At 43.7% G+C, this 18,775-nt stretch overlaps 1 protein-coding gene across 1 annotated transcript in view; it reads right to left on the bottom strand.

Moving 5' to 3' along the window:
- Nucleotides 1-17,416, bottom strand: part of AFF3 (ALF transcription elongation factor 3) — a 332,087-nt gene extending 314,671 nt beyond the window's left edge. Inside the window, exon 1 of the mRNA XM_051611002.1 lies at nt 17,364-17,416. Coding sequence (XP_051466962.1) covers nt 17,364-17,416 — 53 coding nt within the window. The remainder of the gene's footprint in view (nt 1-17,363) is intronic.
- Nucleotides 17,417-18,775: the final 1,359 nt, after the last annotated feature.

Genomic DNA, 18,775 nt, shown 5'->3' with positions numbered 1-18,775 from the left:
CACCAGCATAAGAAACTGGGAAGCCCAAATCCAAGCATCTCCCCAGCATGGGGTTCACACCCATAGATTCAGTCTCAAGGAACATACACTACCTATTAGGTCAATGGCTTTTTTGGCTGACAAGCCCTTCACCATCCTTCCTTGAGCTTGACCCCAGTATAGAACAAGGAATGGAGGGATCATGGGCCGAGACAAAAGCAGCTGAAACATTCAGCTGGAAAAAGGGAGTCCTGACTTTCTTGGGTGGTATCATCCCAGAGCTGTATAGTGTGTGATGTACAAGCAGTACAGACAGTATGTGGCCATAGCATATGTCAGACTTTTCCAAGACCTTATGTACTGGGTTAACAAGCCTGCTAAACCTCAAATTTGCTCTAGGCATGTGCACTAGAAAAGCTGGAGGTAAGTCTAGAGGTGCTGCTGCCAGAAAACAACAGTATCTTGGGTGCCTAGTTGGGTTGCATGGGGTTTCTCCACTGTGGGTTTTGCTATGTTAATTCTGCCTAAAAAGCACAGATAAAACACTATGTTGCACCTTGCTTAAGAGCAAAGACTGAAGTAAGGCTCTGCTTAAGTGGCACACAACCAGCTAAATTAATCTCCTGGCATAAACTTGCACTGCTTGGTTCAACGACCAAATCAAAATTCAGTGTTCAAATAACTCTGAGAAACTTCTGGCTGATGTGGCAACCATTAGGCATATTAAATGACAGATAAAATGAAAGTGATTTTTAGTAGTTCAGATAGATAGGCAGTTAGTACGTTAGTATCAATTCAAGCTTCCAACCTAGATATGTCTCCAGCCTGCTAACAAGCATCTTTTGTGGATTGCTTGCTGTTCTTTGACCTTCCAGAGCTGCTTGTTTTTTCTTTACACTGGAGACCTAAAATTCTTCTGTGCTCCTTTAGTCTGTACTCCCAATAAGCAATAAAACTATGTCTCTTGCCTTAACTGACTTTCTCAGAAATCACACACTTTAGATTGCAGACTTCAGGATTAGATACATCATTGTGTGAAGTGCTTTACAATGAGCAATCTACTGACCTTCTATCATGCTTAGAAAACTCTGCCGCACAGGTAAGTCTGGTTCCACCCCTCTCCTTTTAAGCCTGTCAGGTGTCCCAGCCAGCAAGAAAAGGGGTGGAAATGCATACAAGTTTCCCAAAGCAGTACTCATTTGCCACGCTAGCTAGCACATACCTGCAAAAAAAAAAGGTTCATGTGGCCCACATCCTCTGGCAAGCTTTGGGCACCTGTACACAGCACAGCAGGGCAGAGGTCCCCAGGCTAACAGACACTGAAGTGGAGCTTCTCATATGCCACACTACAGCCCTGTAGGCTTTGCTCTAGGAGAAACATAGCTGTACTCATATGATGCAGAGCCCAAAAAAGTCAGTCTTGCCTCCTGAAAAAAGCATGGGACAAAGTTGATGAACACAGATGTTGTTCCCTGTGAACACAGCTGAACTGCTCACAGACCTCCTGACGCGACATTTGGTGCAACTGGTGCCAAGTATCACAGAACACCACTTGAGGTAAACACAAACCCAGTGTTAATAACAATAATATCATTTGTTTTTAGTATCGTCAAGTGTATTTTCATAATGTCTTTCAATGCATCTGGACCATATCAACTGCATGGTGATGTGAGTATTGTCAGTAAAATCATGTAAAATTAATTTTGACACCCTTTCTCCGAAGTGTCTGTTCTGTTCTTCTGTGTCCTTGGAATTAAATATTTTGATATGAGCGATTTTCTTCAGAGAAAATAGCTCCCTAAGCTCCTGTTGCTACCCCCCTAGTTGCATTACTGTGGAATGTGTCTTATCCAGGCTTTACCTCAACCTCTGATTTCTGCTTAACAAGGCCAGTTATTTCTGAAGATCCTCTTCAATGTCTTGCCATTATTAAGAGAAGGCTGATGTTAATTTTCTGGTGTTAAAACCATGTATTGCACACTAAGAAAAGCGTCAGGTGTACTCTTTACTGATCAGGAAAAGACATACCACATGTACTAAAGACTTGACCTGAACATGCCTCATATTTGGTTCCATTACTTCTGCTTGATTGCTGAGAGCTAAATTTTTGCAAGTAGATCATATCCATGAATGTGTCACACCTCACTATGTCATTGTGCCAGAGACTAATTCAAGATCTACCCAAAGCTTCCTTCTTAATTTATATAATTTCTATGAGTTGTTTTGATTTGAGAAATCTCTTTTTTTCCTAAAGGAAAGCTGTCCATTGTTTGGTGTCTAAAAGGAAATGTAGGTGTTTAATTGGTGGATGTGGTTTTCATTATACTTTGCATCTCCACTACAAACCCTCTTCAAAAATTGTGACAAGTCTGTTGGCAGCCTGCTGTATCAGACTGGAGGTAGCTGACTTGATAAGCGTGTTGCCCAGCCAAAAAAACATGAATTCCCTCCAACTTTGCTCAGAATTGCTGATTAGCTTAAAGGCAGTGTCCTGAATTGCCACAGAAAACCACTGTGAGAAAGTACTAGGGAGATGTGCAACTTATAATTCAACAGGGTCTAGTAATATCTTGTACATTTCCTGGTTTACTGAAATCAGGCTAGCATCTTTGCTCTGAATATACTTCTTATTTAAACACAAGTTCAGTGATTTACAATCCAGTAAAGTCCCCAGCTTCATTTCTATGCAGTCCATATCATGATGGTAAAGGCTGTTTGACAGAGCGAGGAAAGAGTGAAATGTGTTCATTTTTATAAAATCAGTCACCTAGTCATACAGGGCTGAGGTCCTTTTACTCTTAATCAAATGCAGAGGTGGGAGTAAAGGAAGTACTGATCTGGTCAGAGTTGTGATCCTCTGCTGTCATTTCTCAGTGGGGCTTGTTCCTGCTCCCACTCAGACAAAAAAAAACCCAACAAAACCTTGTGCCTACACTTAGCAGTTCCATTACGCAAATGGCGAGGAAGCATTTCCAATAGGTAACATGCATGTGGCCACCCTGTCTTCCCCCACATGGAGATATTCTGTGCCGAGCCAGTCGGCCTAAAGGGGAGAGCACAATCCTTGGCCTGTTTTAATATCTCCACTGTGGCCTGAAGTTCACCGTTTTTGAACATTCTCAGAGTTGGGAGGAGAATATACAATCCCACTGTGAGACTATCAGACTCAAATCTCTCCCCACCAAGACACCCTGACCTCCATCACTCTCACAGAATCACAGAATTTTCATAGTTGGAAAAGACCTCTAAGATCATCAAGTCCTACCATCCACTCAGGAAGAAAAAAAAACAAACCACAACCAATAAAATAAACACCACCACTCACCATGCCCACTAGAGCATGCCCTGAAGTGCCACATCTACAGGTTTTTTTAATACCTCCACGTATGGTGACTCCACCACCTCCCTGGGCAGCCTGTTCTAGTGGCTGACTACTCTTCCAGTAGAGAAATTATTCCTAACATCTAGTCTAAACCTCCCCTGGCATACTTCAGGCCATTTCCTCTAGTCCTATCATTTTTCACTTGGGAGAAGAGGCCAACACCCACCTCACTATGACCTCCGTTCAGGCAGCTGTAGAGAGCAAAGAGGTCTCCCCTCAGCCTCCTCTTCTCCAAACTAAACAATTCCAGCTCCCTCAGCTTCTCCTTATAGAACTGCTTCTCTAGACCCTTCACTAGCTTGCTTGCTTTTGTCTGGACTCACTCCAGCAACTCAATGTCGTTCTTGTAGGGAGGGACCCAAAACTGAACACAGACTCCCAGGAGTATCCTCATACTTCCATAGCTCTCAAGCTAAAGCTCTCTTCCAGAAGTAAATCCTTTGCTGCAAACCAAGAGAGTACTCAGGATGCTGATGCCCTGAAGTGATAAGAGCATTCACCTGACACACACAAAACCTTCATGCAGAGAAATTGGAGAATGTATTTGACCTTGTAAGATTTTGACGTGTAATTTGCAAAAAATGCCTAAAATGACAGAAAGCAATGTTATGGGTGTGGGATTGTTTATATTTTCAGTGTGATATTGTGGCTTGGCATCGTGTACAGGCACATTGAAAATTATGCTCAAGCTTTAGTCTCCCATACTTCCTACTCCTCCTGAACATGCCCTGGAAATTCTGACATAAAAAAGGGAAGCCAGGAGTTTTTCCAGGACTTCCAGGCAAGTCAGTTACGGTGGAAACCTGATATCCAAAAGACCTGGACAATGGCCAATTTGTGCACAGCATGTCCATCCTGCGTGCCTGCATTCCGGTGCATCAGATTTATTATGCATGTGCAGATCACTGGATTTATTGCCATGGTTTATTACCAGGTGCAGGAAGGCCAGCAGCATGTTCAGAACATGTTGGATTTACTACACATACATGGGACATCTGTGAGTGCACACAATCACGTTTTCTCCTGAGACTTTCTAGGAGGAAATACAAGAACCGTACTCAAACTTCTGGATTCACTTTGGTTCTGTACTTGTCTGCAGGCAGAGACAGACTTCTGGGATAACATAAGCACGGCTCCTTTAGCATACTCTTAGAATGTACTGTGAGAAAACTTGTTTGGACTTTTCAATCCTCGAGAGGGAAAACTGTGAGCAGACAAGGGTGAACTAGCAGCATTTCAATAGAACTAGCCTGTTTCTCTCTACCATACAGCAGATACATTAACACCTAATGAGTTAGGATGACTTCAGCTTTAACAGATGACTTTTCTTCCACCAGCCAAGTTACAGTACAAGCACCACTGAAATTTTATTATCTGGTTTTGCATGTGAATATGAGTTGAAGAAAGGAAAATGTGAGAGTTACGTATTTGTTTGAAAAATCAGAATTCCGTTTTCTTTAAGGCTTTCAATGAGAGGTACATTTCAAAATAATTTCTGAAAGCAGGAATTGGGGTATATTTGACTGGCATCCAGTGTGAACTTCAAGACTCGCTCTGATTCAAAGCAGCAGTACTGGAGTAGTATTCCATACTAGTACTGTAATAGATGTATTTAATTAGTTCCCATTGATGCCACATGGATTCTGACAAGGTGCTGAACTCCCCTGAAGAATATCTGATAGTTATCTGTGCTTCAGTACACTGAGCCATGAGTTGTGGCTACCCCATCGCTGGATGTGTTTAAGGCCAGGTTGGGTGGGGCTTTGAACAATGTGGTCTAGTGGGAGGTGTCCCTGCCCATGGCATGAGGGATGGAACTAGATGATATTTAAGGTCCTTTCAAATCCAAACCATTCTATGATTCTATGATCTACTGAGAACTTTGGGCAGGGGAAATTTTCTGCTGCTACACATATGTTGGTTTGCACATTTGGACTTCTTAGATGAGAGCCTGCTCCAGCTGGGATGTTGCAGCAAACTGCATTTCTTCAGCCAGATCCTTTGACCACGAGTCCCTTTTCTTTACAGCTCTTCATTGGTTCCCACTTTCCTCACCACGAAGGCCCTTTGTGGCCTATCCCCATCATTATGAAAAGTCATTACCAAAAGTCATTACAAAAAGGCTAACTCTAGTCTTCTCTTGGCCCATTTGGGCAATTCAGTCTCCAAGTTTCCAACACCTTCAGGGTATCCCTGTGCTGTCATTCATGCTTGGGAGGAGTCCTCGTAAACATGCACAAAATCACTCTATTGTCCCTTTTGAAGTTCTTGCAAAGAAAATTCTGGTTTTCCCCATTATGCTCGCACTCATAGTTGGCAGCACCGTCAAGCTCGCAGTTTGCTGCCACCACTGTTTATTTGGATGATTAAAACACTCTTTTCTTTCTGACCAGTTTTGCCTATATCCTTCATTTTCTTTGATTCTTCACTTTGTCTGCAAAGCTTTTGGTCCCATGACTGGCTCTTTGTCCTGTGTCTGAATAGCACCTAGTGCAGCAAATCTGGGTCCCTACCTACAGATGCAGAGCCCAATGGTAATGGCACATGAATAACAACAGCAAGAAGGCAGAAGGACAAAATAATAACTGCCACCCTCTCCTGGAACCAGTGCAGAGCAGTAGCCATTCCAGTTCTCAAATGAAGTACTGGTTATGATGGGAAGATAAGGAGTTTCACTATTGTTTCTCTTGGGGAAAAGAGTTAGGCTCTTTCCTCTTCTGGGAAACCTTCACTGAGTTTAATTTCAAATCATCCATGCTCCAGAATTAACTGCAATTTTGATTATTTGACAATTTTCCCTCCTCTTTTTAACCCATATGATAGTTCATTCTTTTTTTTGCTGATTTTTGTTTTTAAGCTATAGGTTACTCTGCTGTGTGAGAGTGTGTCACAGCACTCATTTTTCTAGTTACTTTGACAAACCTGACATCTTGCAGCTGTTACACATGTTGTTTCAATTACATCTCTAGATAAAAAGAATTCTTGGAGCCCAAAGGCTGCAGATGGCTTCCTGGCGAGGGGTTAACTCCAGCTTCGTATTAAAGAGGGTCCCTGTTCTCTTCAGTCTTCTTCTCTTATGTCCTCTCCAGCTTCCCCTTCTAATTTTCCTGTAACTCCCTCACTCTAAGTCCAATTCCTCTGTGACCATCAGCAGGGGAGGAACTGGAGCACCAGTGTCCATCCCTGCTTCCTTCCAACCCAAAGGTGCTTGGGAAGTAGTGAAGTATTTCTCACTTCAACCTTATCTCCAGCCACCACACAGGCTGCTTACAGCAGGGTGCAGCTGAATGAGCAGAAATCAGTGAGGTGACAACTTGGACCACCACTAATCCCTAATAAATTCTGGACTGTCCCACAGATCTGGGAAGCTCTTGACAACTGGTGATGCTCTCAGCATCTGGCAAATCACTTGCGTCTAATTGGGTACCCTGAGATATTTACACTGTTCTTAATGGTTACGGAAGAGATTGATTGCCCCATTCTTGGTATGTATCCAAAAAGGGTATATAAAATCCTTTGATCTTGCTAAGGCAGCAAAACATGTCTAACCATCAGTTATGTAAAGGTGGTTGTTATTAATTTGAATACTGCTCAGAGAGGAAAGAACAGAAGTACCATATAATGAGATATATTAAGACTACAAAAGAATTAAGTGAAGCCGTTATGTTATGAATCATGGTTTTATTGTTTAGCAGTCAGCTCTCGATGTAATTCAGATAATAATGAATGGGCTAATTCCTTCCACCTTTATTCAGGCAAAACTTTCATTGACTTCAAAGAGAAAGTTGTCCAAGTCAGGACTAGCGGCTGCTGCATCTATCCCATTATTTGCAAATGATTTTCTGAATATAAAGTGTTCCTCTATAATGGGCTATTACCAATAGTAGTAACATTTACATAATATAAACCTCTTACATATGTGTCTTTTGTGTCCAAAAAAAGACTTTTTATTCTTATTTTGAACTGCCACTTTTAAAGTTCTTTTGCAAACCCTAATAATGGTTATAGTATAGGAACATCCAGAATTCCTCAGTGTACCATTTTGATCACCTTTTTTTCTGCTTAATATTTTTCATTTTACCGTATTTTTTTCCTCAGTTGAATGTGTTGTTTATTGATTATTATCAAAGAGATTATTTAACATTGCAAATATTTATTTTAGAATAGAAATCAGAGTGCAAAAAATGGGAAAATGTGCTAAGCCTTGTTACATTTTAACAGACGCCAGGAGTGTTTGAGAAAACGAGTAAATACTCCTGCATCACTGTTTCTCTCACTCTGCACTTCTATTTGTAAGTTAATGTCCTACATAACATTTCAAATTGGTACTTTTAAGTAATTTTTAAAGTACTTGTTAAAAACTTGAAAAATGTGCATAAGCATAATACTTTCCATTTTGATCAAGGGAGGAACCTTCAGGTTTTTGACAAAACCAGATTTTTTCCCTCTGATTATAAAGTATGCATTTCCATCTGGAACTTATTTGGATATTGTGAATCTTAATGCCTCAGAAAAGCACAAAGAACAATGGAAGGGCACTACCTGATTTTTTCAAATTGAAATTAATTAATTATGAAACAGCAGCGATAGTCTAAATTACTTATTTCCCCATTTGTTGAAAACAAATTTACAGGCATTTGCAAAGCATACAAAAATAAAGAGACAAGAAAGTCTGTAAGAAGGGAAGTCATGTAGAATTGTCTATGATTTGTATTTCAAGAAAGTAAGCAATTAATAGCTCCAAGGAAGCGTACTAGAGATTGCTCTTTCTATTATACAGTCACATTGAGCAGTAAAATAATGTTTTAAATCTCAACAACAAATACAGTAGAGAACTCAGTACAGTTTACCTTTCCAGATAATAATTTTTTTCAGCTGAAAACAGCAATTTTTTCACATTACAACCAGACTGTGACTTGAAAGGATCTTCTCAGTCATTTAGTCAAGGCAGATGAGTGATGAGTGTTAGAAAAGCTACCAAGGCATCAAAAGATCTACAGTCAAGGCCATTAAAGAATACCTAATCTGCTCTAGTTCTAATTCTCCACTAATGGGTTTCCTTAAATGGGCTTTACATCAGCTGTAATTAGTTCAAGGTATTGCTACTTATATACTTCTAAGAACAACAACAACAAAAGGTTGCATTTCTACCACTCTGTATGTAATCATGTTCACACAGCCATGCACCCACATTAGTAAATTCTTGTGCAATGCAAAGCCTTGAAGAGTATCATAAAGAGATTTTGCTTGGATCTACAAAAGCCAGTGCTGGTCCTGAAGCAACAGGATTTATCTATGTTCTCCTCTGTTGGTGTTATCTCATGTCATTTAATCTCAGATCGTGCAGAATCGACTGTACTAAATGGCCAGGGATGTATTAAGCCACAGATATTGGAAATACGTCCTTTTTTTTTTTCCTACTGATGCTATGGTTTTGGAACTGATTTGCATTGTCAGTGGCAGCGACAAAAAAACTCCAAACCCTTGCCACACTTACAACAGAGCATGACAAGGTTTTGAGGGTATTCACTCCTTCTCAGAAAATGTTCACTTACCTGAGAGAGCAGCAGTTGGCCTCAAAGACCTAGGAGAAATGTATGGTCCTGTGGCCCTTTTGGACCACCTACACAGTGGAAGGGGCAGAGATCCACAAGCTAGCTGCAAGCACACTGCTACAGCCAAACACACAAGGCAACATGGTGACACTAACTCAAATCGGTTGGGAACATGGGGGTTTTCTTGCAGGGAGCCTTAAGTAAATGGACTAGCATACAATCACCTTTTGTACTAAGAAATTCCTGACAGCCTTCAGGCCTTACCACAAAGGACACTGAAACATTAATTTACTCTTTAAACTGGCGACATTTAGTTAACTTGAGGTCATCATCCTGCAGAAAATGTTACACTCTCCTTGCCAAACAAAAATGAAGAAATGCACACTTAGCTTTTATTGTTATTCTGTCCTTTGAAAACAGTTGATGACATGACAGGTTCCCTCCCTGGCTACTTCAGAAAAAAAAATATCTATGAAAGCATCTTCTATCAGTTGCACATCAACATAATTATCTTCTCCAGAGTACCTCTGTGAACAAATTCTCTTTCTGTTTTCTGGACCATCACAGACCTGAGAGCTGAAACCTCCTGGTCAATCAGAAGCAGCCAACGACAGAGAAAGGTTTAGGATATCTGCCAGTGCCCATACATTAGAACAGGCTCCTCAAAACCTTCACCGTGACCAATACAAAGAAGGCAAAGACAGAAAAAAGGAGATGGATTGTAGAAGAGACCACTGCTAGGATGGCTTCTGAATCTGAGCCCTGCAAATGCATACTTCACCAATGCTTTCTCCTCTTCATCTGCCTGTTGTATTTGCATTTTTCATATCACCATATGTCACTGTAAGGCCCTGGCACCTAGACTGCAACATCACAGCAACGCATGAACTAGGAAGGCCACCATCTTCTCCCTGATGGATTTCCAAAGTGATAAGTGCAGTAAGAAGTGATCATAGCTCAAGGCAATCTAAACATACTCAGTGTAAGAAGACACCACCACTGTCATCCTCTATTTGTCCACTCCTGCCATTGAGTGAACTAAGACTGAGCCACAAAGGACTCTTTCTTTGGTCCAAAACAGGGGAAAACAACCACAGGGAAAGACTGGGTTACATTTAGATGTACTTAAGATAAGCTTTGTCAGATACAACCCTCTTGCTTTTAGTTTTAAGTACTTACAGTTGTGGATCATTTTTATTGAGAAACAAAACAACAACAAAAAGCTTCTTAGCAGAGATTTCTGGTCCCTCCTGCATAATTTTAAGTGTTTTCTGACTACTGAGACCACCACGGCTGCATTGGAACTAATTTATTTATAAAAAAGTACATAAAGGATCTCTGAGGATAAGTTTAAATTGCACTCCCACTGTCGTATTTCCCAAGACACATCTGTATCCTGGCCCTTGGTACATGCATGAAGGTTAAAATCTTCCTAAGAGGATAAAACACAGTCAACTGAAGTCACTAACACTACTTTTTGTTTGCTTAAACTATTAGGAAAGCTGAGATCCCAAGCTGTAAGAAAGGAACACAAGTTACACATTTTTACCTGTGAAAATACATAGAAAATGCTTAGCACCGAATTTTAATAATTGCCATCATGTTCACCTAGCTTTTGCTACAGTTCATCCACTCTTTCTTCTAAACATAAATTCATAGTTGCCCACAAATTATTCAGAAATTATAGAGATTATCACCTTATTAAGCTACAAGTGTCCATTTTCACTCTGCTGGGACCTCAGGCAGCACCAGCATGTGTAATTAGTGCCTTAACGTGAATTTTAAGCAACAGAAGACCAGTGAGTAGCCCTGCAGGTAATGATGCAAACACAGTGGGTTTGGCCAGAGAGGAGGTTGGTGAGCTCCAAGGGAGCAGCCAGCCAGCACCTCTGAGATGGTAATTCCTATACACCACCTGGGCGGGGTTTACAAAGGTAGTTTTGCTTGAAAACAAGGAAGTTTGGGGCTACTTCCAGTTTTTCACAGAGAACATGTGGTTTTCCACTGGAATTAGCCTTACAACCAACCAGCCTGTATACAAGGACACTTTACATGGGTTTCCTGGAAAATGCCATCTTTTGGAAATCTCATTTTGTGAGGATGTCACTTCAAAGTTACAACTTGACGAGTCTGTTAGATGAGACACCATCTCACACAGAATTTAACCTCCCTGTTTTCTAACTATGTAATATCAGGTTTTCTTCATTTCTATTAATTTTACTTTATTGCTCCTACTGTTAATAAAGTTATAACAAGACTTTAAGGTATCTCTGAACACACACTGTGAATAATTGCTGGAACTCTTTTTATCCATACTTTGTTGTGTCCTAGTCATAAATATGATGCAAATGTATTAATTTGTTATATGAGGTTAAAACCCTTGCAATTAAACAGTTGCTTTCTCTAATGAGAGTGGTGTGAAGTTGAGTATGGTGTTATTCCTAATATATGGATTACGAGATGTTTTCACACCCAGTATGTTTTCAGTGTTTATTTTTTTTTTCTTTCTTTCCCCTCAATGGCCCATATTTCTCTTCCACTAGTTTTAAGAAATCTGGTACTTTCCTCAAAATATTCACATGGAATGGTAAATGCTGCATGAACCTCGTGCTCTCTTCTGAATCCTTCTCCAACATCCTAGTAAGATTTCTGCCTCAACTTCTGATGGAAAACATCCCTAAAGAAGAACAAATCTCCAAGTCTGATTGTTAGGAAAGCCCAAAGGGCTCCTTCTGCTTCATATAATTGGGCATGGGTGTTCAAACAGAGATGAAAGCACATTCACTGTCCTACTGGTGTATAAAAATTTAATTTATCAGACAAAAACAAGGCAGAAGTTTTAAAAAAATAATTATTATTTTTAAAAGTGACTGAGTACTGCAAAGCAGTGATGCTGGGCCAGGTCCTCATCTGATATAAATGGGGAAAACCTCTGGACTCAGTGGAGACTTAAACAAAATGAGGAGGATGTGGTACATTAAATCCAGCAAATGACCACTCAGATGGCACAACAGATGTATTTTTTAAATATTATTATTCAGTTGATGTTTCTAAAGTATTATGACCAGGAAAAGCTTGCTCTTCTTATTATTTATAATGTTCAGTACACACAATTTGTTCAGTGCTGTAAGAAAAAAATCCCTCCAACAATAGAAGTAATTCCTGACCCACAAGGCTTCTAGCCTAAAGAACAGGCATCAGGAAGAGAGAACATGCTGTGAAAGTGGGAGAAGGGAACAGACTATAGTTATTACTCATGTTATTGTTTGCTCATAACTTATAATCATCACAGAAGGAGCAAATTTCTAGATGAGATCTGAATGAGGGGAAGGTGGTAACTGCGAGTTGACACTGGGGGGAAGGTAGAATAGGAAACAACAAAAAAGAAGGAGACAAATAGGATTTCAAGCAATAGTGGTAGAAGGAGGCCAAGAACTAAAAGGAAATAAATAAGGGACAAAATCAAAGACACAGGCTGTAGTAAAGTTCTAAGTTCTAAAGGAGACAGGAGATTTTTAAAAAATACACTTTTTTTTTTTTTTTTTTTTTTTGTGTGTGTGTGAGAGGGAGGTATTATTGCCACATAGTGTCTGTAGAAAGGCTAAGTTGGTCCAGCCTCTTACCCCACTGAGAGAATGGTTGGAGTGACCACTTTCCCCTAGCAGTAACTGCTTACCGTTATCTGAAAATAAACATCTTGATATTCTACTTTGACTGAAGAAGTATTTATAGAATTAGCTTTCCAGTAAACACCAGGCAACATGAGAAAAAAATCCTGACTTACACAAATATAAAATGTAGTTACTAAAAGCTAGACAACCTGGGATCAAGAAGTTACAAAAGATTAATTTATAAGACTGCTGGATGTCTGGCCACTTTTTGTTAATAGCAACTTCCAAACAAAACTCTCATTGACTTCAAATGGAGCAGGAACAGACCCAAAGATAGCAAATGAACTTGTAATTCAATACATGCTGTATAAAACACACTGGGCCACCTTACACTATGCCATTTGATTTTGATCTCAAGTTGGAAGCTATACAGCTATACATTTTTTACATGATTATCCAACCCCTACAAAACTGATGCTAACTCAAAACATCCAGAAGTATCAGATAAGTACCAAATAAACCAATTACATACTTGGCTTCCTTTACCTAAACAAACACTGGTTTATTTGTGGCTAACAAACATATTACACTCAAAATTATTTTCTTGTGGGGTACAACACAGCAAGTGCTTAAATAGATCTGCTGGTTGTTTTTAATCACAGAATCACCAAGGCTGGAAATGACGTTTAAGATCATCAAGTCCAGCCTATGACCTACTCAGCCTACACACGTATCTTACATAAGCATGTGAGGACAGTCTTTACAAAGTGGTTTTCACCAGAGTTATTTATGTGCTTAAATCTAAGCACGGACTTAAGGATCTGGCTGAATTTTTATCTAGATTTGTTAAATAAGGCAAATAACAGTAGGAATGCCTGTAATGCAGAACTAGCACTGGCACTCCAATAATTAAGTCTTTTTGTTTGCTCACATGCTGCGTTCTGTCATGTGTAGTATGTTTTCTGCTGCCCAAGAGGCATATATAACACCACTAACTGCAATTTTCCATCTACTTTTGTCCGGTGTAACTGCATACAAAGCTATAAGGCACTAGAGAATCCACATCCCTGAGTCTGGGCAAGTAAAATGTCACCTATAGCATATGAATAAATGCACGGAGAAGGAAAAAACAGGGGATGGGGCTGTGGTTCAAAGTCATGAGTGCTGTGTGTTCAGGATAACTGTGTTAGTCAGCAGTAATGGCACCCTGAGTTAAGCTGGGCTGATTTTCCCAAAATGTTCCAGAAAAAGCTTACCAATGGGTGCAAGTTTTGTTTATCCCACAGACTGGTATATTTTCTTAAATTTTCTATTTGAGTTTGTACTCAGCTTTCACTGTTTGAATTACAGCAGTTTCCTGGGAAATAGAAGTGTTATTGGCATCAATACAACCTGGAAAAACTACTGGTTAGTAGAAAACAGCTTACAATATTGCCCCAGTGCAGTTTACTAGTTAGATACTGCCTTATAGCCACAAAACAATCTCTTATTACATTTTCTATGCTACGGCAAAGTAAAAGACATAGCATGTATTAATTGGAGAGCAAATTCATTAATGGTATGAAAGTAACAATGAGAATCGATTAGAATGCTGCTGTTCATCTGACAACCCCTTTAGATTTCCAAGAACATACCAAATAAATTTTAAAAAGCACTTTAGAACACTACTTTAATATTTAATTACTGCACTTTTAAGCAAAACGTTCACCAAATACTGCAAAATATGGATTTTCAGTCTTAAATTAAGTGCACAACTTGCCATTATGACTACATTCAAAAGAATAAAGGACAACATTCATCCTCGCTGCAAAGAAAATTACGTCTCTTTAAGTGTTGCTCTTTGCCATGAAGCACTTCCTCTCCATGTGGTATATTTTATTTCCCTTTTTGGCAACCACTGCACTCCTTCGAAGGAATCCTGACAAGCCTTTGGAGCTTAAAATTAATGTACTAGCTTTGTTTTGGTCATTTTAATACAGTATGCAAATCAGGTCTCTTGAGAACATCCAAAACCAGGGGGAGGGCAGGGTGTGACATACACCCTGCCTGTGGTGGGAGACCAGCCCGGGGCCCTTTGCACAGCTGCTGCTGCTGCTGCAGCACCGAGGCACCACTGGCCTTCATGACAGTCTTTGGAAGCTTTCACCAAGTGAAAGTAAGCTTTTCTTTACCAGTGCTCACACCGACTTTTCGAAATTACTATTCTGAACCATTTGCCAAAACACCTGCTTCATGATAAAACTTCCAGCCCGTGATCTCAGATACTCCAAGCCAAAGCTGTTCAGTGAAACCCAGTGCTCCCAAAGGAAGTAAATAGTTTGCGACAGCAAACACCTGCAAACCTCCTGCTCCCCCACGTGCTCCACTTAACGTAGGTGTGATCCCCTCCAAATCCACTGGACATTTCTGGGTTCAACCCCTACATGGGTGAGTTTAGCAATGAAAGCAGGCCTGCCACTGTGCAACAGCTTCTAATGTGTTATTTGAAGCCCTTCTGTTGAACCCATCCTCTAAAAACTGCAACGACTACAGAGGAAAACAAACAACAAGATCTATGAAACCACAAGATTGTTTGTAGCTCAAATACAGACATTTTTAAGCAGGTAATTTAGCTGGAAAAACGGCTGGTGTCTCTTTGGACCCACATGGGAACTTTATGCTGACCACGGTCATTTGAAAGCAGCTCCACAACAGTCAAAAAGCATGCTAAAAAGATTATGAAAAGGAGCAACGGGCCAGACACAGCCCGAAGCCTCTGCTTTCCAGAGTTACATTGTTGGCTTTTCAAATTCAATAGTAACTCCCATAGCCAGCTCGCAGAACAGACTAATGAACAGCACACTTTTCTGGAAAAAGAAAATTCCCTCAAAGTTTGTCTTCATTCAAGAAGAAAAGGAAAAGCACTCAAATGTGTGAAAGCATTATTCCTCCCATTACTGTTTAACAGAAAAAGCATGTAATTTGATTGCAAAACCATGCTTATGGACTAAAAACTTAAAATCAGGCCAGAGATAAACGTTACGGTTTGGATATAAACCGAATATTGGTATTTATAATTGAAACGAGGACATAACCTTAACTTGTGTCGCAGGCAGAAGCACTGTAATTAAAAACTTTTATGGGGTAGTAAGTGATTTTGTATTATATGCGCTCTTTAAACTTCCACAGCAATATAAAAGTTTTATTAGGCTGGCTGTTATCAATGTATGCATTTATAAGCACACGTATTACAGTGTGCAAGCTGTTCTCATCATCCCGATGTCTTTTGCAGGAAGCAGTGCAATTAAGGGGACTGGCTGGTCCAGCTTATTTTGTTGCACCTGCCACCGGAGAGACAAGCCGATGCTGTCGAACCCTCACTCTACCGGCAGAAGATACAGATCAGCTAACACATTGGAAAAAAAAAAACAACAACAACCCAGAACAAAAAAACACACACACACAAAAAAAACCACCCCAAAACAACCCAAAACGCATACCCTTGGCTGATTTAATGCAAAAGTAATCCCAGCTCCCCAAACCCACCGGCCCAGCCGGCCGGACACAACCTGCCCCGGCTGATCGCCGAGCGCACCCAGCCCCGGGGGGAGCGCAACCCCCAGGGCCAGGGGCGGGCACCCCAGGCATCCCACCCGCCTCCCACCGGCGGCGTCCGCCGGGATCGCGTCCCACCACCCCGTCGCCCGCGGGGGTCGCCTCCCCTCCCACCGGCTGGCCCCGCCGGTGACCGCCACGGAGCGCGTCCCCCTCCTGCGGCCCCCCAAGGTGGCCCCGCCATGGGGGGGCCCGCTGCCCGGGGGCAGAGCCGGGCCGGGCTGTGCTGGGTCGGGCCGTGCCGTGCTGGGTCAGGCCGTGCCGTGCCGGGCTGTTCCGGCCGCCCGGGGGCAGCGTGCCTCCCGCAGCAAACTCCGGGACTTGGCAGAGGCAGCGGCTTTGGGAAGGAGGGAGATCGGTGCGCGGGGGGGGAGGGGGTGGGGAGGGCAGCGCTTCCCACCTCCAGCCGCTAATGACATTTCTAGAAATTGTTTCCCCTCCTCCCTGGCCGCTCCGCACCCGCCGCCGGGGCGGGCAGGGACGGGGGTGCGCAGGGGGAGGTCAAGGGCATGCAATGATGGGGGAGAGGGGGAAAAGGGCAGGAGGGAGCAGCGGAGAGGCGAGTCGAGGGGTGGGGGAGCAATAAAGGTGGCCCTGGGGTAGATATGGGGCGAGGGAGGGGTGTGACAGGGGCGTGCAGGAGAGATGGGAGATGAGCTACGAAGTGTAGCCCGGGGTGCCAGTGGCGTGTGAGCATAGGGGATCATCGGGGGAAAGCAGGGAGGAGGCGAGTGCAGGAGACCCCCCCAGCCAAACCCCACATTCGCCTCCCGGACCCACCCTGGCAGCCAGGGGAATGGGGCACCTTTACCTCTGCCCCTCCCGGACCAGCAATGGTGAGAGAGCAAGTGGCACGGGAGACACCTCCCGGGCCCTGCACCCCGTCTTGCTAACGCACCCGCCGCCCCAGTAAGTGCACCCCCGAGCCACTGCACCCCCCTCCCCCTTTTGCACACCCACTATTACTGCACTCCTCCACGTACCCCTCCACGTACCCCTCCAGGTAACTGCACACCCACCCAAAATTACTGCACACCCCCCTCCAATTACTGCACATCCCCCCAGTTACTGCACCCCCTTCAGTTATCGCACCCCCTTCAGTTACTGCACCCCTTTCAGTTTATCGCATCCCCTTCCATTCTTGCACATCCCCCGCTATAGCACCCCTCCCGCAGACCTTGCCCCCCTCTCGGCTGCTGCTCCCCGCGCCCCGGGCGGGGGGGAAGCAGTGGCAGCACTCACCACAGAGAGTCCAGGTCCCACTCCTGGAGGAGAGCTAAGTCGAAGCTGTCCATGGTGAGCGATGTCAGCGCCGCCGCGCTGCAACCACACGGCGGCCGGCGCGCATCTTAACTGCACCGCGGGCAGGGCGAGGGCGCGGAACAGCCCCGCCGCCGAGACCCTCTCCGCACACACGCGAGGACGGGAGGGCACAGAACCCTCGCCACCACTTTCCCTCTGCAAACACCCCCTCCCCCCCCACCTCCGCACACCCCTCCAAAAAAAGAAAAAAAAGAAGAAAAAAAAGGAAAAAAGAAAAAAAAAGAAGAAGAAGACTCCCGTGCCACCGCTCGCTTGCAAGCGGCGCGGCTGCCTGGGCTCGCCTCAGCTGGGCTCGGCCGCCGCGCTCCGCTCCCGCCCCGCTCCCCCCGCGCCTCCTCCCTCCCCCTTGCGCGGCGGCAGCGCGGCCCCGGCGGCGCCCGCCCCGCGCAGGCTGCGCCCGCCACCGCGCAGCGCCCGCGCAGTGCTCGACCGGCGTGGGGAGGGACGCGGAGGGGGGGCGGAAGGCGGGCCCTGCCCACCGCACGGGGCGAGTTGGTGGGAACTTGCACCCTGAAGAGGTTTGCGCGAGCGAAGTTGGGCTTGGGTTTGTTTTTTTGGGGGGTTTCCACTCTTCCTCCTCCTCCACGCGTGCTTGCGGCCCCGTGGGGCACCGGCTGGCCGGGTGTCCTCGGGTGGGCCTTGGCACACCGGGTGGCCAGCAGCTCACGTGTAGTGAACACCAGGTTGGAGATAACACCGGGGAGAATTTGGGACAGGTTTATTACGGGACAGGCCGTGGCTCTGGGGTGCCGGCGTGGGCCCTGCCTGGGCCGACAGCCTTTTGGCAGCTCAGGAGTGGGGTCTAGGGTTGGAGTAACGTGGTTTTGTACCGATTCCTCCTTAGATGTAACAACATTCCTCCTAAGCTGCACCTGTGAGAATCACAGCTTCTACACGCTCAAGCTACTTATAGGTATAACTAGATCTGCGCAGCAGATTAAAGGTCCCCTGGATTGCATGAAGCCTTTAAAAATGAGTGATCTCTGGTTAAAAATAAAAGTAGCAATCGTCAGTGTTTGCCACCCAAAGAGAGTAAGACGCCTCGTACTGTCCAACCTGCGTGAAGCACTGGCTGTGAAATCTGGCTGGCCAGCGGGGGCAGCAGGCTCTCCTGATTTGTAGTTGCTGAATCACATTAAGAGAGGTTAACTCACATTAAATACTTTCCAGAATATTGGTCTTTTCAGCTAAGCAGTGAGTAGCTGCCAGAGAAGTGCCATGTCATCGCAGACGGGGAGAAGAAACGTGCGAAATCCATGATGAAAAGAGGGGGTTATTCATGTGACAGAGCCAATGCAAATATCCACTGGGTGATCCCACACTGGGAGATC

Source organism: Apus apus, chromosome 1 (assembly GCF_020740795.1).
Source record: "Apus apus isolate bApuApu2 chromosome 1, bApuApu2.pri.cur, whole genome shotgun sequence".
Classification (NCBI taxonomy): Eukaryota; Metazoa; Chordata; class Aves; order Apodiformes; family Apodidae; genus Apus; species Apus apus.
Note: the sequence above shows the minus strand (reverse complement) of the source record. Positions and strands in the feature narration are given on the sequence as shown.